At 39.9% G+C, this 23,456-nt stretch overlaps 1 protein-coding gene across 5 annotated transcripts in view; it reads left to right on the top strand.

The window, feature by feature from the left end:
• The first annotated feature begins 789 nt into the window (after positions 1 to 789).
• Dmtf1 (cyclin D binding myb like transcription factor 1) overlaps positions 790 to 23,456 on the top strand; it is a 53,603-nt gene continuing 30,936 nt past the window's right edge. Inside the window, exons 1-5 of one of the 5 annotated variants that reach the window (XM_037203543.1) lie at positions 790 to 954; positions 10,216 to 10,338; positions 10,843 to 10,959; positions 12,784 to 12,906; positions 19,701 to 19,795. In XM_037203543.1, coding sequence (XP_037059438.1) covers positions 10,851 to 10,959; positions 12,784 to 12,906; positions 19,701 to 19,795 — 327 coding nt within the window. In that variant the 5' untranslated portion in view covers positions 790 to 954; positions 10,216 to 10,338; positions 10,843 to 10,850. Of the gene's footprint in view, positions 955 to 10,215; positions 10,339 to 10,842; positions 10,960 to 12,783; positions 12,907 to 19,700; positions 19,796 to 23,456 lie in introns of those variants that run through there. The other 4 variants (XM_028862122.2, XM_028862126.2, XM_028862141.2 and 1 more) reach the window with 4 other exon arrangements.

The raw sequence follows: 23,456 nt of genomic DNA, 5'->3' as shown, positions 1-23,456 counted from the left end.
TGACTGGCTTGGTTTCCCATGTTCAAGAGCTCAGCCTTACACTCAAGGACATTTGGGTCCCATATGTACTCAGTAACACACACAATAGAATAACAGGGCATGAATTTGATTTGAGCGGGGGGGGGGGGGGTGTCAGGGAGAACGGAGGTGTTGGAGAGGGTAGGGAAAAGTGAATACGATCAAAAATGCATTTACTCATGTATGAAATTCTCAAAAACCAAACAAGCCACTCCCTTAAAGCATCTGGTTCTTAAAGACTGGCACGGGGAGAGGGCTTATAGTTTGTTCATTTCTAAGGCTCCAGCTATTAGGGCCGCAGTTGGCGTCGAACACCAGCACTGCACTTGAAATGTATCAAGAACCGTGGTCTCCTAGAAGCGAGACGACACTCACGGAGGTCACCTGTCACCAACAATTATACCACACGCCCAGACATCGAGAAGGCAGGGAGACAACCCTGCTTTCTTCCGTATTCTAAGGCCCCTTCAAGCCGGCGCACACCGCTGCCTCCTCTCCACTTCGGATGCTCCGGGAGCTAAGGGACCCCGCCGGCGGGGCCGGAGAGAGGCGGTGCAGAGACCTGCCGAGGAAAGGCCTTCCTCGACGGCACCAGCGACAGCTGGGTGGCGACCGTCAGACGCCACGGCTCGCTAAGAGAATGGCGCCCGACCCCGCGGCGACCCACCCGGACAGGGGGAACCTACCAGCGCGCCGCCGCGGGCGGAAGTGACGTCGCGCGCGGCGCGCAGGGCCGCCCCCCGGGAGAGGCGGGCCGGAGTGGGGGAGTTGCTGGGAGGCCGGGGGCGGGGCGCGGCCGCGGCTCCGTTTCCGGTGGCTGGTTGCGCTCGCTCACCCCAGCTGCAGCCACTCTCTCCCGTGGCTGCTTCCTCCATCCTGGTATTTTTTGGAGCCTCCATCCTGGTTCTTCCAAAGTGCCCGGACCCAAAACAGGAAGTAAGTGCGATGGAACCTTCAGGTCCGGGCCTCCGCCGCAGCCGCTCCGCCCAGTGCGGCCCGGCCGGCCCCTTCGCAGGCCTCGGGCTGCCGCCGGCCGGGTGCTGCGGGCGGGGTCGGAGCTCGGCCTTCGCCCAGCCGCCGCGGCGGGCCCCGGACGCTGCTCCCGCGACCTCCGGGGCCGGCCCGTGCAGGCGTCGGCGGCCGGCCCGGCCGAGCGGGCGCCGAGGCGCAGCGGCGAGCCGGCGGGGGCGGAAAATGGCGGCGGGCTGGAGGAACTAAATGGCGCCGGGACCCCTGGGGGTGGGCCCGAGCCGCGGAGGACGGCGCCGGGGGCCCGCGGGGGTCTGCGTGCAGGGCGGCGGGGCTTGCAGCCTTGCTCGGCTGGGTCCGCCGTCGTGTAGGCCCCCGGGGCTGCCTGGGCGTGGGTGGGGTTGGCCGTGGGGGCGGGGGTCGCCCAAGCCCACCCATTTCCCTTTTGCTTGATCAGCCTGCGTGCACCTCGCCGCTGGTAGGCTTCGGTTGTCCACAGCGAGGGAGTGGTGGCTGTTGGCCGGACCTTCTCTTTAAAGACCGCGGGGACGTGGTCTGGGGTCCGGGGAGAAGCCTAGCCCTGCCAAGTAGTAATTGACGAGGTCGTGCCGAGCAAACGTTAGTTGTAAACCCTGTTTGGTCCTCCAGCGAGAACTTTTTTTTTTTCCCTTGAGACTCTCCTCGGGAGCCTTAGCGTTTCACTCCGAGAGAAGTGGTCAAGTGCCATCCTGTGCTGTTGAATGATACAGCATATGTTTTCATAGTAAAAAATGCGGTGTAGCCAAAGAAAGGGTGATACCCGTGAAAGTACACTTCTCCCTTTCCCGGGCTGAATTTTCGTGATTGCTTTTCTCAGATCTTGTACCCCTTTCTGACAGCAAGACTTCCTATTGGGACATCCTAGAAAGAAAAAAGCATTTCATATCAGTACTGTTTCTAATATTTCATGTCTTAAACTAGATATAATGCAATTTGAGACTTTTAATAATTAGACCTAATTTTCATTTTGTAAATAACTTGTGGCTTTTAGGCTGAAAATCAAGAAAGAAAAGAACCTTTTGTTGTTGTTTTTGGACACGGGGTTTCTCTGTGTCTCTCTGGCTGTCCCAGAACTCACTGTGTAGACCAGGCTGGCCTCGAACTCACTGAGATCCACCTGCCTCTGCCTCCCGAGTGCTAGGATTAAAATGCGCCACCATCACCCAGCAAAAGAACCTTTGGTTATGTTGAAAGTTTTACAAATATAAAGGCCATTTTTCTTAAGAATTTTCTTTTTCTTGTACTTCACATTTCTATAATGACTACTTATTTTAACCTTTAAAACCACAACTATAATAACAAACCAAAGTCTTATTAGCCTTTTATTTTGATGAAGTAGTGATAAAATTTATATTTGGCTAAAGTTAGAAAAATTTTTAATTTTACATTTCAAAAATTGTTATGCTGATTGTGCCGAGCTGGTCAGAGGCTAACAGTTGTCTCCCCACCCCAGAAAAAATTATTTGTTACAGTTAAGAAGGTATTTATTTTATGATGATTTTACCCATCACTTTATCTCTTTTCTCAGGTGCTTTTGTTTACCACCAAACAAGCTAATGTTTCTTCCTTATTTTATTTATTATGTATACAGCATGTATGACTGCAGGCCAGAAGAGGGCACCAGATCTCATTACAGATGGTTGTGAGCCACCATGTGATTGCTGGGAATTGAACTCAGGACCTCTGGAAGACTGGAAGAGCAGTCAGTGCTCTTAACCTCTGAGCCATCTCTCCAGCCCCTTCTTTCCTTATTTTAGTTGATAGTCTTATCCCAAACTATTGGGGTAGAAACCTACCTGTTCGGAATGTTCTGTTGGTTGCCATTGAGCTAAATAGTGAGCCATCTGCTGCTGTTGTCTTCAGCATTTATTCAGAAAGTTCTGGGCATTGCATGCTTCTTAAGAATTTAAATCTTTAGCATTTTGACCTTTTTCCTCTGAGTATTCGGGTATTAGTATTTTGAAGGAGGAAATCAAAGTTTTGGACTTAACAGTTTCAGCTTGAACATAGAATGTATCCAGGAAATAGTTACTAGTGTCCTCTGGTCTTTCCTTTTTTTTTTAAAGTTGTGCTTGCTTGTGCCATCTGTGTCTTTTCTTAACAAAGGGCTTTGCTTTGTGTTAAAGTGTAGCTGAAGTTTTCTCCAGTCCTGCCTAGCCCACAGTCAGGACAAATCTCTCTCACCTGCCAGTCCTGCAGCCCCTCAGACCCAACTGAGTAAACACACAGAGACTTATACTACTTACAAACTGTATGGCCGCAGCAGGCTTCTTGTTATCTAGTTCTTACATCTTAAATCAATCCATTTCTATTAGTCTATAAGTTGCCACGTGGCTCATGGCTTACTGGTACCTTACATCTCTCTTTTCATGGCAGCGGTGTCTCTGACTCAGCCTTCCACTTCCCAGTTTTCTCCTTTCTCCTTATCCTGCCTATACTTCCTGCCTGGCTACTGGCCAATCAGTGTTTTACTTATACAGAGCGATATCCACAGCATTAAAGAGCACAGGAAACGTGATATGGGAGAAAAATGAAGGATATCATTTTATAGGAACGTGTTATCAAACTATACATTTAGTATTCAACATCTATGGTGAATATGTTTTGTTTAGGGTTGCTTTCAACCTGTTGATTGCTTTCAGAAGATTATTATCACAACATATACACAGATTATTCTGGGTCAGGAGCATGAACAAGTACATAATTTAAAATTAGGCATTTAGCTTAGGTTATAAAAACTCATAAAGGCAGATTAAACAGGTCAAGCGAGCACACAGTAGGACAGCAGACTAAGTACATAGTCTTAAATGATCTCAAGGCATATTACTAGCTTGGCTGCAAGGTCCTGCAAAAGTTTAGTCTCTTCAAAGATTGGATATTTTTGGAAAGCTCCACAGGTTTTGTCTTAGTCTGTCAGTGCAGTGGCTTAAATTAACAGCTCTGAGGATACGTGCCTAATGTTAGACTAAGGAGAGAGCCTGGTGGTTTTGAAAGTATTGAAGAACTGGGAGACTTACTTTAAACTTACATCTATCTGTAGCAAACACATCGAAACTTTAGATAAGCATCGAGGTTAGGGAGGGTTCAGTGGTGACCACCTCAGCCATCCACCCAACAGATCAACATCTACTCTATGCAACTGGACTGTACATAGAGCTTTGTAGAGGCTGTCTGCTTAATACTGCCTTCTTAAGCCAGATTCTCAGTTTATTGATAGATGACATTCTCTTTCGGCCATGTATTTTAGAACTTTCTCTGCTTGAAAAGATTAAGAATTTATACACTTAAATGCTATCAGTGTCAACAAAGGTTGTATGTAAACTAAGAGCCAAATTTTTGCTGAATGAAGTACAAGGTATTTAGAGTTTGTTGGCTTTTGTGTCATTTCTCCATTTATCTTAATGGTTTTGTGAAGAGAATTCTTGTAATAAAAATGAATAAAAATCACAAAGTTTGTTTGCTTTGATACCATGAAGGTAAATTGGTTCAATTTCAATAAAAGAAGGAATCTATTGATTGCATTTGTGTTTTCAAGTTTGTGGGAAGATAGCCTACTCCATGATTAAATTCCTGAAAGAAGTTGTCAAGAACAAGTATATTGGACGGGTCCTATATAAACTTTTTACATCCTATCTGCTAAAGGATCATTTTGGCTCTATATACAGTCAGGTCATTCCTTCCAGCCCTGGTGTTTAGCATTGACCCTTCCCTCACTGTAAGGTGTTTCATGCAAAAGAAATTGTGTTGGGTTTATTCACTGCCTGGTATGTTTTAGTATTTGTTAAGGAAATGTGATTTTTCAATAAACCAGTATAAAGAACATGGTGATAATTTCTATTTAAAAAAATCAGATGGTGTTTTACAAAAAATGCTGTTTTGAAATGATGGTATCTTACAGTGTAACCAAACACATAAGCTCTTACAATCATCATTTAATTAGATAGGCAATACAATTTTATTGCCAGGCCAGGTATGAAATCTTGTACCTCCAAATGACCCCTATTACCATATAAATCACTTTATTCAATTACAGCATCATTGATAATTGAAGCAACACTTAAAGCAATTGAAGCATTACATTAAACTCCATTGACAAATTTATTGACACTTTATGTTGTGTATTATTTGTTTACCATCTTTTTTGTTGTTTTTGTTTTTTGAAAACAGGGTTCCTCTGTGTAACCATCCTGGCTGTCCTGGAACACCCTCTGTAGACCAGGCTGGCTTCAAATTCTCAGAGGTCCTTCTGCTTCTGCCCCCTAAGTGCTGGCATTAAAGGCATACACCACCACCATCTGGCTGTTTACCATTTTCTAGTGAAGCCATTAATCATGTACATTAATTCAATATCCTTTATCTTACCTACTTCTCAAACTTTCCCATAAGGTATACAAGAGAATTCCCATGGGTCCAGAGCTAGTAGGGTATCTTTTGCTCTGTCTAGATATGAGTCCTGGGTAGGCAAAGAGACTCTTCCAGTGCCAGCAATGCTGCATCCTGGCGTACCCATGACCTAGGATCTGGGCTGACAGACCACACATATAACAGCTAAGAACCCTGAGCCATATAGGTCTATTGCCCCAGGCTTTCATTTTATTGGAAGACTATAGCTCTACTAGGCCCTCAGGTTAGAGGTTAACTGCTACTGGCATTGACTGTCAGTGGTCCCAGAACTTGGCAGCTTTTGTAATCTCTGGGTTTGGGCAATCTTGAACAGTAGTTGTAGGTATTGCTCTTAATCTTAGAGGTTTCTTACAAGGATGCTGAGACCCTTTACTCTATAGCAGCAAAGATGAGTGGGATCTTCATCCTGTTGACAGTGACTAGTGTTAACAAACAGTTCTCAATGCCCAGTGAATTTGAGAGCCTTGGCAGCTTCCTGGGACTCTCTTCACCGCTTATGGCCCTTGTTGGCTTTCCTCTCTGCTCCCTGTCACTTCTTCCCTTCAGGTCTCCTTACTGCTGCCACTGCACTGCTTCCACTTCTTCTTGAACTTTCTTTTTGTGTAACCAACTAAACTTGTTCAGGTTAACATAAAAGGTAAGAAGATGATAATGGGGAAGCCTTTTTTGGACCTAGTGATGCATGCAGGTGATAGAAAAGGAATGTGTCTCCCAGCTGGCTCACAGATGTGATGGGAGTGTCTCGTTCACAGCAGTCCATACAAAAGAGCAAGTGTTTAATGCTAGTCGGGGCAGAGCCCCTCATGCACATGAGGAGCTTTGCTTATAACAATCAGACCTTAAGCTGGACCACCAGGGCAGGTGTTCCCCTTTTGACCTAGATAGGAGCAGCTGTGGGGTCATGAGGAGTTCATCAAAGCTTGTGATGGCAAAAAGTCTGGAGGTTGTACTTCCGGCAGGTTGGATTCTGTAAAGCTTTCTCAAAGCACCTGTCTGTAGACTGTTCAAATCAGTTGGTGGCATAACTCACTCAGCTGGCTATGTTGTTGGTAATCCTTTGCTCAGAGTAGTGGGGCACTAGGGGAAGGGTCTAACATTTGTCTAATTAGAGTCAAATTGTTCCAAGTCCCTACATCTTAGATTAGTTGAAGGAAAAACATACATTAAAAGATGCTCACAGCATAGACTTACCCTTAAAATTAATGGTGTTTTGCGATGCTTAACTCAACCCAATGCTCCAAGAAGAGGTAGGGCTGTCTGATCTGCCTCAGAACCATTCCAAAGCATTCTCCATCAAATGCAAAGTATTCGCACCTGAGAGTCAGTATTCTGAAGGTGCTGCTCTGTAGGCTTGTATGTTTTCTGACATTCCTCTATGTGCCCATGTATAGAATTTTGGAATTTATTATCTGCCAAGACTTTGCTGCTTGGCAGAGTTTCATTATTTTTGAAAAATAGCATATTAAATATGTTTTTAAGTTGTACATTAATAGGAAATTTCTTTTTAAACATTGCCTAAGATTTTGTGTGTGTGCTTGTGTGTAAGTTAGGATAAAGGAGGTTTTGTGAATGTTAATAACCTCAAACCCTTCCCCCAACACTTCTGATTAGACAGGTATTCCATACTTATTAAAATGGTAGGAAGTAATTAGTATTATTGGGGGAGGGAAGATGTATACATTTGGGCATGGTGGCACATGCTGGTGATCCTAGCACTTTTAAGTCAGGAGAATCGTAAGGTCAGGGCCAGCCTGGGCTATACAGTGAGACTTTATCTCAAAAAGAAATCCTAATATAAAAACAAAAAAGTATGCTGACCATGGTGGCTTGAAAGAAAATGCCCCCCAAAGGGAGTGGCACTGTAAGGAGGTGTGGCCTTATTGGAGGAAATGTGTCACTGTGGGGCCTGGCTTTGAGTTCTCTTTTGCTCAAGCTTCTCTCAGTGTGACTGTCAGTCAGCTTCCTGTTGCCTATAAGATGTAAGACTGTTTATTCCTCCAGCACCACATCTGCCAGCATGCCACCATGCTCCCCGCCATGATGATAATGGACTGAACCTCTGAAACTCTAAGCAAGTCACCTCAATTAAATATATTCTTATAGGAGTTGCTGTGGTGGTGGTGTCTTTTCACAGCAATAGAAACCAAAGTAAGACACTGATTTGTGTGTGTGTGTGTGTGTGTGTGTATAAAACTAAAAATTTGGAAGATAATCATTAAAATGTTAAAGAGAAATGGATGATTGTTAGTACTATATTAAGTCAGGAAATCTCAAAAATTAAATATGTCCTTGATGCTTTCAGTTTCATCTCTCTGTAGTGTTCTCTCTGTAGTATACTCTATTTTAATAGTATCCTCACTATTGAGTTTTCCTAAGCCTTATAATTGCATCCCATCTTCCGGTTTCGAGCCTATGTTGCCTCCAACTTCTCATGATTACCACCAGTAGTGTCTGTGCTTAGGCAAAGTTGACCTCTAAATTAGGAAGAAATGAAACTTTTTTTTTTTTTTTAAGATTCTTGACATTTAACTGTCCCAAAATTCAGGGTAATAACAAGACCAATGGACATGTGAACCTAAGAACTTTACATCAATACTGAAATGAAGAGGAGCATAAAAGACTTATTTCTTTATTGAATTCTGTGTTAAATAACAGATATTACTTGGTTGTACTTATCTTTTTGTTCCACCAGGTTATTGTATTCTAATAAGTAGGGTCACCTTGGGTCAGCATGGTGACACAAACATGTTGTTCCAGTACTAGGATGGCAAGAGTCAGGAGGGCAATGAATGTAATAGAGCCTGGGCTTCATTATGAGACCCTGTTACATGTTTCCCTCCCTCAATCATCTCTATTAGGAACTATAAGTGAAAAGTTTATCTTTCAAATGTGAGCATATGTAAGAATGATTATAAACACTTTATACCATTTACAGGTTCTTTTTCTTGAATTCATTAAGGTATTTGTTGTTTCAAGGTAACTCATCAAATGATGTGAATATACTTGAATGCCAGTTCACCAGTTAAATTGTTACTATCTTTCCTTCATTGTGTTTTCTCATTTCTAATTAGTGTAAGTGATACCACCAATGATTTGGGGGAGAGGGAGTCAAAACAGATTGATGATGGTGTATATGTGCTTCAAAAAGTTTCAGGTAGCATTGGGGTGTAAAAGGGTTCCAGTGTTAAGCATGATTTTTGTGTCTAATGAATTCAAATAAAAGCACTAAATTACTACTTGGTTTGATTTATTCATCAACATTTCTCTGTGTAAAGTCAGAAATACTCTTCTAACACTGTCATGAAGCACCCTTTTTTCTCCCATTCTTTTTACCCTCAAAGTATGTCTTGTCTTCTGTATTTAGGATTCTGTTTGCCACCTGCTCCCAGACCACCAAAATTGCTTCTCTTGAGATCATGAGTGGTCTCCATATTGCCAGATCAAATAAGTACTTCTCTGTCGTCTTACTGACAGATAATCATTTTAATGCCCATTGAACACTTCTTAGTCTTCCTTCTGCACCACCAACTAGTCCTCAGTCTCCTCTGCTTGTCTTCCTCTTTGCTTTCTTTTAAAGATTGATTTACTTTTTTATTTTAGGAGTGTTTTTCCCTGCGTGTCTGTCTGTATACCACTAGGCCAGAACAGTGGTGGACCCTGAAACTGATAACAGATGTTTGTAAGCTTCCATTGGTGGGAACTGAACCCAGGTCCTCTGGAAGAGCATCAGATGCTCTTCACCTGAGCCAGCCTCTTGTCTTCCTCTTGACTTCCATAGAAAAACTGTTCTTGAACTAGGATCTAAGCTCTCTTCTCCAATTTCTAGGTGTCTTTAAAAACAACTTATATACCATACTAACTCAGAATTTTTACAGGTAGTATTGATGCTTGTTGAGCACAATGTAAATATTCAACTCTCCACTTGGTACCTTCATTTAAATATCATCTTACATTTAGATATCATTAGTACTAATTAATAAAAATGGTCTGTGATAAAAATACCTCTTCTTAAACTGAAGCCAGAAGTCCAGGAATCTTGTCATGGGGTCTGTTTTCTTAGTCTCATTCTCTTTAGTCATAAAGCCTAGTTGGCTCTGCTCCCAAAGCATAGGTATTCTCTGGCCATTGTCTCTCCTTGAGTGTTGTGATATTTCCAAACCACAGTCGCCTCCTAAACCCGTCTTTCTAACTTACACCCTTCTCTGTTCTCCATACTGAGTGATCTGTTAGAAGTGTAATTATCCCCAGGAAATATTGCTAACCTGATAATAGAAAGGTTGGTTGGTTGTTCACAGATTCCTAGATAGAGTTGTTGACCTTTCCTCTTAATGTGGTTTCTGATTGCATAGATAATGTAAGTAATTTGTAATGTTTTAAGATAAAATAGGGTATTTTAGAGGTGCTAATCATTAGAAAAGAACATGTTAACTAGAAATGTTAATTTTTCATGTGAGGTGAGTTTGTACAGTGGTCCCAAGGTCTACCATAACGACTTGTATACCTAAGTCTGTTTTCGGAGGACATATGACTGCTTGAGGAGTGACAGCTTGGGTTAAGAAACTTCGTGTGAGCTCTAAGTAGATGAAGAGTAGGTGTTTCTGTCTTTTGCTTATTGTACTTACTATACTAGTTTTGAGGTTGGCTTCCATAAAATGCACACAGAAGAAAGTTGTGCTTCTTGTTCTTCTGGGTGAGACAGAGATGTGAGGCCAGAGTGCAACAGCATTATTTCCAGGACTCAAGGACTACTTATTAAGTCTTATGTAATGCTGTTAACTGTTTTAGAGTGCTGCAGATGCACAGGCATGGAGGAGAAACAATCTGGATAACATGAGAGTGATGCTGCTGGCCAAAGCACAGAGACGTGATTCTATGGGAAGGGCTGTAGCTAATCCATCCGTGGTCTAGGTAAGCCTGCCTTTACTTCAGAAACCTACCTAATGGTTAGTCATACTACATCATGATTTCCATTCATCTTTATCTTGAAAATTACATTCTTTTATGTAGTAAACCTATACTCAGTGGATCTTTACCATGTAAATATTAATATAGTTGTCTCTTTTGCCAAATACTTGTGTAAATTGTAAACAGTGTGTAATGGACTAATACCTTACAGTCATACCTACAGGTTTCTTTCCATGGTTATTCTAAACAATTAAGATTAGTCATCATAGAAAGTTAATATTGCTATTAACAATAACAGAAAGCTGTTTGAGTTAATCAGGGTTGGTCAGATTCTTACAGGTTCGTGAATCTAATTCTAAATAGTGGGCAGAAACTATGAAAGATGGTTTCTGAAATCTGAGTTCCCTTTGCGGTTTCATATAAAGACTCTAAGCAGATACCTAGATCAATTTCATGTACTGTCTGGAAAGAATTTTTTAAGTCCTTAAGTCCTCTCTTCTCACACAGATTTGAGTATGAGCACAGTTGAAGAGGATTCTGACACAGTAACAGTAGAAACTGTGAACTCGGTGACGTTTACTCAGGACACAGACGGGAACCTCATTCTTCATTGCCCTCAGAATGGTAGGACAGCTGCTGACTATAATTGAAACTGGGGATGTCTCAATTCCATTTTGTCTGTCACCCACATGTATAGTTCAAGCTAGTGTAGTCGAAAAAGTAATAATACCTTTGGATTATAGATTAATCTTAATTTATATGTTATGTTTTAAAATACCTTAGTATTTTTTAAGTTAACTGAATTTTAGTCTAGTAGCCATTTTATGTGGGATGTAAGTCTGAAGATGGTGAAATAGCTATAATACATTTTTATATTATTTGTTACCAGAGGTGTATTTGACACAGTCGAACATTTAGAAGTATTCTGCCCGTGTTGATGCTGATAGAGGAAACAGGTTTTTATGTGACTGATTAAGATTTAATATAATCCATTTGGTAAATTAGAATCCAAAAGTCTGTGAAGTGTGTGTGTGTGTGTGTGTGTGTGTGTGTGTGTGTGTGTGTGTTCATTCTTTCCTAACTACTTTCTGTCTTATTACTCTGTGTTCCCTGGATTATTTCACTCAGTCATTTTAGCTGGCATCTACCTATTATCATGGCTCATATTTCTGTCTTTATTACTAATTTTACATGCTCCAAACAGGTCTTTCCACATACTTCCCAAGCTGCACTTTACTTTTTACTTGTAGTCTCTGGTCATAGTTAAGAATAAATTCCTGTTAGGTATAAATCATGACTTCACTAGTGGTGTGCTGTTTTAAAACTCATTTACCCCTGTGTTGGGTCCCACTTTGTCAGATAACATTATCTTTCTCATCTGGGTAACTCCGGCTTCTTATCCAGTTTTCCCATTTCTTTGTGCTGTTTTGAAAGTTCACCATGATTTTTTGAGAACATATTTTGGGCACTTTGGGTACTTTATTTCCTTCTTCCTAGCCTTCTCTCCTGCGACGGTCGTTACAGTTCATGTGTTTAGGTTCTAATAGTTGACAGTTGTCTTCTTTTCATAATAGTTTTGTCTCCCTTCATTTCTACTGCACATGTTGCTGTTACTGCCAGGAGGAACAAACATGTTCCCTGTTTCCATTTTGTTTTGTTTTTCAGGTTCACAGCCCCTCCTCAGGAAACCTCCTTCACCTTCACTTTACTCTGAGTGTCTCCTCTGTGCTCTCATACAGCCCCCCCTTCCACTCCACAGCTCTGAGTGCACCGTTCTGAAATTGTTCATTTAGTTGTTACTACACTGTAACTTCCTTGAGTGGGTGTCCTTCCTTCATGTGGTGTCCATCCTTCATGGGGTATCCTTCTTTCATGGGGTGTCCTTCCTTCATGGGGTGTCCTTCCTTCTTGGGGTATCCTTCTTTCATAGGGTGTCCTTCCTTCGTGGGGTATCCTTCTTTCATGGGGTGTCCTTCCTTTATAGGGCATTCTTCCTTCATGGGGGAGTCCTTCCTTCATAGGGTATCCTTCCTTTGTGGGGTATTCTTCCTTCATAGGGCATTCTTCCTTCATGGGGTATCCTTCATTGTCCTGCTCCAAGCACTTAGAGCAGACTATAGGCATTTAGTAAATATTTCAATGAATTCAATAACCAGCCCTTCTCTTTGTGAAATCTTTGGAAATCAAGTTAGTTAGAAGGTGGCATTTGTCTATCATAGTTCCTGGTTATAAGAACAGGGCCTGGGTACCACTGTCAGCAAGGAGAAAACAGGGATCTTTGAGTCCTTGTGTAGCTGGGTGAATTTAAGTGAGCAAGTGGGTGGAAGGATGGTTTTAATAGATAAGAAAATTGCTGCAGAGATTGCTATACTAGGTAGAGATTTTGTATTTTCATAATTGATTTGAGGTTTTGAGCATTTTGTTTGGTTTATTTTCCCCTTCCACTAGACCCTGATGAAATAGACTCGGAAGACAGTACTGAACCTCCGCATAAGAGGCTCTGCTTGTCCTCGGAGGATGACCAGAGCATTGGCGACTCTGCTCCGTGCATATCAGTCGTCGCACTCCCACGTAAGTCTGTTCAGAACTGAGTTCCTTTCTGAATCTGATTTTATGTTGTACGAGTCAGATGGCATTTCTAGGGAGAGTTGAACTCTACTTAGTTAAAATCTGTTTTTAAACCAATGCATAATGAGTGTTTATTGTATGCCAAGCATAACAGTACATTGTCAGCTTTATAATGAGCTTTTTCAAGGAATATTTTACTGATTATTCTGACTTATATATACTGAGGGTCTCCTCATATTTTAAATTAATGTGAGTATGTGTGTATGCCTGCTTTGTTCGAGAGTATAAGGTTTTTAAACTACATTCTTCCCCAGCCCAGCATGCTGTATAGTAGGTACTATTACCATTCATAAATGGAAATGATGAAAATGAAGCTCACAGAGACAGTACATTCGGACATTTGCAGATAGTCTAGTTCCTCTAGCACCTGTTTTAGCCCTCATACTGATCTGCATGGAAGTTAGGTAGGTACCTAGTTTACATGATCCTAATATGGTTTAGATTCTAACAACCCTTAGAGTAGGCTAGATTCCAGAGAAGATAGAGTATTTCAGACAGAATACCATTGGCAGAGGCATACCAGCACAGCAGTAGATCATGTTTCTGATTTGCTTAGTAAAGAATATGCAGTCTTGTTCCTATAAAGCCAGAGTATCTGTGGTAGTAGAAATGAGCCACATGGCTGTTATGGTACTTTCAACACAAATTGCTATTTTTGAGAATTCTGATTTTACACTTAAGCATCAAGTGAAATCATATCTTTATCTAGTTAGTAAAATTAAGACTAGGTTTTTAGCATGGAAAATTGTATCTTAGCAAGTAATGTGCCCAGAGCTAATTGCTTCTCAAATTGAACAGAAAAGAAACCATTTTATTTTACTATACATTTAAAAAACTGTTAAGACTAACTAGTATTATTTTCAAGTATAACATTTGTGCCTAAAATTTTGAACTAAATGAAGTTTCTTCCTGTTGATTCACATTTTTAAATGTCTCCTACTATATCTTGTTGTTGGTTATTTTTTACTTTATTTTATTATTCTTTGGCTCTTTTGGGGGCCCACCACCCAGCTCCCAAATAAATCACACATGGAGGCATATTCTTAATTATAAATGCCCAGCCTTAGCTTGACTTGTTTCTTGCCAGCTTTCCTTAAATTATCCCATCTACCTTTTGCCTCTGGGCTTTTTCCTTTTCTTACTTCTGTATATCTTACTTTAAGTCTTACTCTGTGGCTGGCTGTGTTGCTGACCCTTATTGTCCTCTTCCTGTTCTCTTGCTCTATCTTCTTTTTTTCCCAGAGTTCTCCTATTTATTCTCTCTGCCTGTCAGCCCCACCTTGCTTTTGACCGTTCAGCCCTTTATTAGACAGACCAATCAGGTGGTTTAGACAAGAACACAGTTTTATGTAGTTAAACAAATGCAACATAAAAGAATGCAACACATCTTTGCATCATTAAACAAATGTTCCACAGCATAAACAAATGTAACACACCTTAAAATAATATTCTACAACAGTGTTTTTTCCACTCAGTTTTAAAACTTAGTTGGCCTATCTATACATATATAATCCTATGTGGATATTTTATAAGCCAGAGTTTTTGAACAATCTTTTGGGTTAAATTATACTAGTCAGTTCATTATTTAAAATGCTTTGTTCATAACCATAGGTTCACTCTGTACTTGGCACTTTGTTCCATTTTTGTGACATTAAGTCCTTGTTCATCACCAAATAAACATGAGACATTGACACTAGCGTGCGTGTAATACTCAATTTGCTCATTACATATAGAACATAATTGGGATTCTAATAGAAGGCTGAATTTAGTAAGCTAGGCTCTGAGTATATGTTCCCCGCACGTGTCAAAATTATTGATAAAATCAATTTAGTAAGGTTTTTCTTTAAAAGAAAACTAATGAAAGCTAAAGTAAAGGCACAAATTTTGGCCCTTCATCCCCTCAGCCCTTGGCGCCGAAGAGTAGATAAGCGGCCTGTCCTAAGAAGCTGAGGCACAAAAGCAGCCAACTGGTCCTAGCCATTTCCCAGGAAGCTAGCAGGTTACCCTGCAGCTTTGTGATTGTAACTGTGTGGTTTGTATACACTGATGGGCATTCTCTGCCTGTGCCTTACAGGACAACATCATCTCCAGTTGTCATCTGACATCAGGGAGCACTCTGCCATACCACCAAGTGGATGTTGGGGCCTAGGGGAGTAGACGTGTTTCCACGTGACCTTTACAAGTTAGCGGGTGCTTTCCCTCCGTAACCACTCTGGCTACATCTTGCCTAGAAGAAACCATAGTGGCTTCATCATAGTTGACTGCATCAACTCACAAAAACTGACAGTGAGCATGTGGTTCCTAAATCCACTGGCAAACTGCTACCAACTAACAGAGCCACATCTTAGCATATAGGTTAATCCCACTCATACCCTGTGGTCTAGGCCACCAAGTCACCCATAGGTATTACAAATATTGTTTACAGCTGAAGAAGTTAAATAAACATTTAACTACTGAATCTCCTTGGAACCAAAGCCAAAGTAGTCTACCCAACCAGTGCCTTAAGGCACATCTCCAGGAAAAAAAATTCTTCTGCCTATAAAACTGGTAGAAGCAACTTAATGTACAGGTTTACGTATTTAATGTATATAGGGACAAAGACACGAAAAATAAGGTAACATATTACTGCCAAAAGAACATAGCTAAAAACAGCAAGTTCAAAGGAAAGAAAATAAACAAATTGCCTTTTTAATAGTTTAAATAATAATTCTAATTCAGTAAAGCATAAGATGCTAAAATTAAGGAAATATATTTTGTTCTAAATAAATTCAGCGAGAATATATTATAAAAATATGCAAACTTTGGAGCTAAAGAATGTAGTAAATGAAATTTTAAAATATAATGAAGCGTTAACCTACTAAATCAAGCAGAGGCAGAGTCCAAATTTCTGAGCTTGAAGTTATAGTAGCTGTTTAGAAATAACTTAGATTAAAAGAAGAGAACATCTGCAAGACTTGTGGTAAAGCAAATGATTCCATTGTTAGTATTTGTAATAGAGGGGAAATGAGCATATAAAATGAATTCAGCAGAATAGCAGTTGAACATTTTTCAAGTCTTCAATTAATATATACATCCAGGTCCAAGAACCTCATAGACCCCGATAGATTCAGTCAAGAAAGGTCCTCTGAGAGGCATATTATAGTCACACTAACAAAGGCCCAAGACAAGAGTGCCAACATATTTTAATCTTCTCTGGACTAGCTGCAGACTTCTCAGCAGAACTCTTATAAAGACTGGAAAAAGAATGAGACATGTTCACATTAATACAAATAAATAAACAAACAAATAAGTAAATAAATACAGGTGCTCAGTAACAATATAAATATGTTATTCAACAAAGTACTAGCATTCAAAATTGAAAAATGCCTTTCCAAGACAAGCTAAACCAGACAATCCACTTCTGTCAGGCCACACCAGGCCATAATGTACATTCCAACATATTTTAAAATCTAAAACATTTCTAGAAAACACATGAAGATAGGAACCTGGCATACCCAGACCCAAGGGATAATCAATGTTAAGAGAGAAGTTAATAGCAGTAAGTGCCTACACTTAAGGGAAGAAAACAAGTACCAGATCAGATAGAAACAAACTAGATCCTAAAAAGCCAATTATAAAAGCTCACTTGAATTGTGTGTGTGTGTGTGTGTGTGTGTGTGTATTGAATTGATAAATCATTAGATTAATCATAAGAAGAGGCTCAAAATCAGAGACCAAAATGAGAAATTATAATTGATACAGCAGAAATACAAAGAATTAGAGATACCTATATTTTTTATCAACTCTGTACCAATAAATGGGAAAACCTCCAAGTGAGTAAGTTTTATGAATACATATACCAAAGTTGAAGCAAGAAGACAGAAAATTTGAACAGGTCAATAATGGGTAATGAGATCATCTCAGGCCAAGTAAAATGGCTGTACTGAAAGTGTTAACCAAGCCGGGCAGTGGTGGCACACGCCTTTAATCCCAGCACTCGGGAGGCAGAGCCAGGCGGATCTCTGTGAGTTCGAGGCCAGCCTGGGCTACCAAGTGAGTCCCGGGAAAGGCGCAAAGCTACACAGAGAAACCCTGTCTCAAAAAACAAAAACAAAAAAAAAAGAAAGAAAGAAAGAAAGTGTTAACTAGAGTACAGAAAAAGAAAGATGCTTACACACTTGGTGGAACGGTAAGTACAGCCATCCTGGAAAGCAGCACGAAGGTGGTTCCTGGAGTAGAAGTGATGGGGAATCTGTCAGAAGATGCCTTCATTTCACATCCGTGACTAGAGCACTGCTCACAGTAGCCATGAAGAAAATGTGCTACATGGGCATTGTGGAATATTAATTTGGACTAAAAGTGTAAAGTGCTGCATTTAAAACAGAAGCATGTCTTAGGTGAAGTCAGCCAGTCACAGGAAGCTGAAGAGATGGATTTCTTGGAGGTGGGGAGTCAGACAGTGGTTGCTGGAGTTGGGAAGGGTGGGAGTAGAGGAGGAGGCTAAGTAAAAGATACCAGGATGCAGTCAACGTGGGAGGGGGTAGACTGTAGTGTTCTGATAAAGCAGAAGACTGCTGTTCCCTGTGGATACTTAGAGATAAATAGACTAGGGTTAGAACATGGAATGCTACATCTCATACCAAACAAAGTATTATCTGTTAGACTTCATGCAAGTTGATTGGTATTATGATTTGTATTTAACGAGAAATGCAGGTTTTGCATACTTTTTGAAGCAGATGACGAAATCATCTCATTTTAGTCATTCTGCCAGTGCATTTATGCCATTTCTCACTCCTGGTCATGGTTATTACCTGTGGTTTGGTGATTCTTTTGAGACCCAGTTACTCACTCTTGGCTTTCCATTTGCTATCCTTTACCGCTCTTGAGTCACTCGTTGCTGGTGTGCGTTTGTGACCTCTCAAACCTGTCTCCTCCTCAGTCCTCTGTGGTACTCCAGTGTCCTTTCCAGCTCTGGGCCCACTGACAGGGCCGCTTCCTCACTGTTCCTCTGCACTGTCCTTCTCTTCTCCTCACCCAGTGGTAGTTTTGTGATTAATCATTGTATTCACTGTCTAGCAGTTACCTTCAGATGCCTTTCCCTTCTTTTCTTTCATTGTTCTTTGGTTAAACTATAAGCCTATCTAAACTGGGTTTTGCCTGTTTGTGTTGAACACTGCTGTGGAACTGTCTTAGAGAAAGGCAGGATGAACAGGCTGACTTGGCTTTGGCCCTCACAAGTGAGATATATGTCATCAGGACATGTCGCACCAATCTTACTCATACTCTTTCGTCCACTCTAAGATCAGTGTTTCTTGTCCCAAAATCTGAGACCTTATTCAGAGGACAGCCTTGTTCTCTATTTCAGAGAAAATTGAATGAGGAAATATACTGTACACTCCATTACCACATCTGTCTTCACCTGTGTCTGTGACTTCACCCTGGCTAGCTAAGGCTTTTCCATATACCAACTCTGTCTTTGCACACTCAAAGATTCAGTTCTTAGGTCTGTCTTCTGAATCACTAGTGACTCATTCTCTACCTGGATGACTCCTGTTAGTGTTAAATACACGTCTAGGTTTCCAGAGATCTTGTGCTAAATCTAGTATTCCTTCTTTCTCTCCCTCTCTCTAATTCTGTCTTATCTGTCAAAAGCCTTTGTCTCTGGCTTCTAGAAACACCTTCCTCTGGTTTTCTTTTTCCATGTCCATCTTTTTGTTTGACTTGTGCACATCACACCAACCTCTAAATATGGAACGTGCCAGAACTCAGACTTGGGTCTTCGACTGCTTCTTCGTTCTTCCTTATTACCTAGGTGATCTTAAGTTGTGCGTTTTCTTTCTGCTGATGACGGGCCCCCACTTACTGTAGCCAGACTTCTCTTAGACATGCCTGTTACAGTAAAGTCGCTTTTGATGTATGATAAATATCTCAGTCATGTATTTAAAACTGACTTCCTGAAAATTCATGAATGCTTAATAGTAGTCTGTTCTTCTTGTTGCTTAGACTTAAAAAAGAAGGGGGAAAAAGCTCCTCATCTAGTTTGTCTTTGAATCATATTGGCTCCATCACCAACATTTATTCAGAATTTGCACTTCCACCTAGTCCAAGCCACAGTCCTCTCTTATATTACAGCGTTAGCCAATTATGGATTTCACTCTAGCCCTTCAGATTGTTCTCCTCACAGCAACTAGAGCAATCCTGTTAAAATGATAGTGTTTGTATCATCTCTCTGCATAGAATCATCCTGTGGTTTCTGGTCTCAGAGTTGAAGTTGTTATCTTTGCTGTTGCCTGCAAGGTCTCATACAATCTCCTCCTGTACTTACTTTATCTGCTGTAGCAACAATGTATTGTATTATACTTGTGCTATTATAAGCATGCCGTATCGCAAAGCCTTTGTGCTTTTCATTCCTTAAAATGCCTCCTGCAAGACACCTCCAAGACTAGCTTTCTTACTTTTCCCAGGTCTTATCACTCCAACCCTTACCTAAAATTTCAGACATACTACTTCACTCCACCTCATTCCCTTTCCTGCTTTATTTTGTTCTTGGCTTATAAGTATCACCCAATATAGTATCTTGTTCATTATTAGAATATAAGCCCCCATGAAAGGATCTTCCTACCTGGCATTCATGTCTGTTGAGCAAATTAATGTGCAGTATATTGTTAAGCATGTTAGGAAATTAGATGATCACATTTTCCCCATGAATTTTGTTAGGGTAATTATTATTGTGGAGGTGAATCATTGTTTTCTTGAAGTTTCAGAAAATGATCAGAGCTTTGAGGTGACCATGACGGCAACCACAGAAGTGGCAGATGATGAACTTTCTGAGGGAACTGTGACACAAATTCAGGTATAGTACATCTTTGAAACTGGCTTTAGTGAGGAATATGGTTATTACATGCAGCTTAAGTAAAAAATGATATTTTACTTAGAAGACCCTCCCTATTGAGTGGATTGTATCTAACCAAAGCAGTGAAAGACTTCTACAACAAAAGACTTAAGATGTGGGAAAAGGAAATCATAAAAGAAACTAGACAGTAGAAATAGTCCATGTTTCTGGATTGGCAAAATTAATACTGTGAAAGTGGCTATACTACCAGAATCAATTCATAGAATTAATGCAATACTTATCCAACTTCTGATGTCATATTTCACAGGGTTATTTTTAAAAAAAAAAAAAAAACAGCAATATAAGAATTCCTATGGAACTCCAAATGTCATGAATAGACTGACAATCCTAAGGAGTAAGAACATTACTGGAGTCATTACAGTAGCAGACCTCAAATTACTCTATGCAGCCATAATCATAAAGACAGCCTGGTGCTGACATGAGAATAGACAGGTAGACCAGTGGAATAGAATAGAGGACCTAGAAAAATAGCAAAGCTATGTCCACTTAATTTTTAACAAGGATGCTAAAAGCATACTTTGGAAAAAAAGATAAACTACGCTGGTAAACCTCTACCTGCAAAAGAATGAAATTCTATTCTTATCTTTCACCAATACAAACATCTATTCAAAAAGACCTGAAACATCTAGAAAAAGAAAACATAGTAGATACTCTTGAAGATACTGTGGTAGTCAAGAATTTTTTACTAGAACACCATTAGCACAGGAACCAGCCCCAAGCATCAACAGAAAATAAACAGAAACTACGTGAACTACAATCATCAGAGCAAGCAGCCCACAGAATGGTAGAAAATTGGTGTATACCCAGAGAACTCCATTCCAAACCATAGAGACACTTGCACCCCATATTTATTGCTACTTTACTCACTATAACAAAGAATTAGGATCAGCTTAGTTGTCCATAAACAGTCCAAATTTAAAGACTACATAATCTTACTTTCTATTCATTCAGCACGATAAAAATAACTTTTTATGCAATTGGATTTGCATATTGTCAAGGTTTTTGGTTTTGTTTCAGGGTTCTTTTTTGGTTTTGGTTTTTGTCTATTTTGGTTTGGTTTGGTTTGGGTTTGGGTTTTTTTGTTTGTTTGTTTGTTTGGTTTTTTTTGGTTTTTTTTGGTTTTTTTTTTTTTTTTTGAGACAGGTTTTCTTTGTGTGACCATGGCTGTCCTGGAACAAGCTTTGTAGACCAAGCCTCAAACTCACAAAGAATTTATTAAAAAAGAAATAGCACACTAAGTAAAACCTGGGTAGTTTTAAAATTTCTGTATAAAATAGTGTAAATAGGGCAAAATGCTATAGAGCTTACTGTGCACACATTGAGTATATGTTAGTAACCTTCAGTCTCTTCCTGTACTTAATGAATGTTGTTATTGACAGTATTGAAAGTTATTGTTACCACTTATTTATTCATTTGGTAGTCATTTAGAATAACTTAATAATTTTAACTATTAAGAAAGTTTGAGCCATATTATATTAACTGCCCAAGAAAGCAGTTAATCCATATAGCAGACATTTTTCTGAAATTCATAGACTGGGTTCTGCTGTACAGTTAAGTTTTTAGAGGGGGCAGATTTAACTGTTTTGTGGAAATGATGAATTTAAATGATTAAATGTAAGAGTTTTAATTTTGTGTTCTTTTCTGAGATAGGGTAACACTCCATAGCCTAGGCTGACCTCAAACTAGGAGAAGCTCTCTTCCCTCAGTCTTTCACATAATGGAATAACAGGCATGACCAATTATTAAAACTGGGCATTATGGCCGGGCGGTGGTGGCTCACGCCTTTAATCCCAGCACTCGGGAGGCAGAGGCAGGCGGATCTCTGTGAGTTCGAGGCCAGCCTGGTCTCCAAAGCGAGTTCCAGGAAAGGCTCAAAGCTACACAGAGAAACCCTGTCTTGAAAAACCAAAAAAAAAAAAAAAAAAAAAAAAAAAAAAAAAAAAAAAAAAAAACTGGGCATTATATGTGCTTGGGTCTTTTGGTAGGTCTTTCATTAATGCATAATATGTATGTCAAATCGTAATGAATTGTGATTGCCTTAGATGACATCTAGTCTGTCTCAGTTCTTGGCTTTATGAAAATTTCATTTGTTTTTAACAAGTCTAAATGTATGACACAAGTTTGAGCTGTTAAGACTTTTTACACTTGTTCCAGTAGTTTCTCGAGTGTGTGTGTGTTTACATATTTATTTGTATGTGTATCCATGTGTGCACATGTACATGAAGCATTACTCTACTTATCCTTTATCGATAAAAATTCAGGAGTCAGATACTGGGGTAAGAGCATACATGAAAGATGAGAGAAGCAAAGTCTTCCCTGCCAGCTCCATTCCTTCTTCCTAACAGAAAGCCAGATCCCTTTCTGCCCTGCCTTACTACTTCCTGTTCTATCTGTCCTCAGTCTTTCAAAACCTGTGTGGTCAATTTTGGTCAGCTAGTGGCTAACTCCGCCCTCTCACTCCAAGCAAGCTTTGTTTGTTAGAACAAGATCAAAATACCACACAACATTTCCCCCTTTTTGTCTGGAAAAAAAAAAGAATGGAAGATTTAAACCCATATACAATACATACAATAACTATATACAGATATATACAGGTAAGGATTACATTTAATATGTCCAGTCCATTTGTACTTGACAAATTCAGAGAAAATACTCCATTATCTATCCTATTTTGGTGAGTTCATAGTGTTGTACCAAATTCACTTTTCATCCTAACTTATATTACCAACCCAAAACTATCTTTTTATGTCTTTCAACCTTACATACTTTATACCTCTTTTGTGAGTTTCTTTTCTGAGTCTAGTAACAAAGAAAGCTATAACTATCTAGTCTCCAATTCCATCGCACACCTGAGAAGGATATAATATTACCTGAGTAAACAAGAAGTACAGAGTAAACAACTTCAAAACTAAGAAATGACAGAGACAGTTAGCTGCCTGGACAGTCACCCAAGGTTCCTCTGCAACATTGTGGCATCCATCTTTTGTCTGCAAGTTAGAATATCTGACAGACTTTTCTGTGAAGCAGGAATTTTGAATGACTGTCCCGCCTTGTTTTGGCAAAATTCTGCAGACGCTTTTGTGTCCTGTTTGTCCAATTTGGACAGCATACTGTCAGCACTCAAGGCAAGGGCACTTTCTTGCCCAGTGGCTATTTTTCTCCACAAAGAAAGTAAACTCTGTATGGAGTTTCTTTGATGCCCATCAATCTTTTCTGAAGTAAGATTGGTGCTGCCAGGAGCAGATATGTTTCATTGTCATAAAAAAAAAAAAAAAAACTTATGTTATTAAAACATCTTAAATGCCATATTCTGTAGCTCTCTGAAGTGTTTTAAGACCATCTGTCTATCTAAAATATATCTGTGTTTGATGTGGAAAACATATCTAACATGACTACCAGTTTGACTGTAGTAAGTGACTTAACTACAGACCTTCATTTTTTTATTATCCTAAATAGTTTGTAATAATAATTTTCAAGGACTAGAAATTTACATTACATTGTTAAATAAGCTATATAGGTCAGTACCTTAAATGAATCAAAACATAGGTACAGTAAATTCTAACAAAAATAACCTTAAATTTGGATCAGTATAAAAAGATAT

Source organism: Peromyscus leucopus, chromosome 3 (genome assembly GCF_004664715.2).
Source record: "Peromyscus leucopus breed LL Stock chromosome 3, UCI_PerLeu_2.1, whole genome shotgun sequence".
In the NCBI taxonomy this organism is placed as follows: domain Eukaryota; kingdom Metazoa; phylum Chordata; class Mammalia; order Rodentia; family Cricetidae; genus Peromyscus; species Peromyscus leucopus.
The sequence above is the reverse complement of the archived record's forward strand: the minus strand, read 5'-3'. Positions and strand labels throughout refer to the sequence as shown.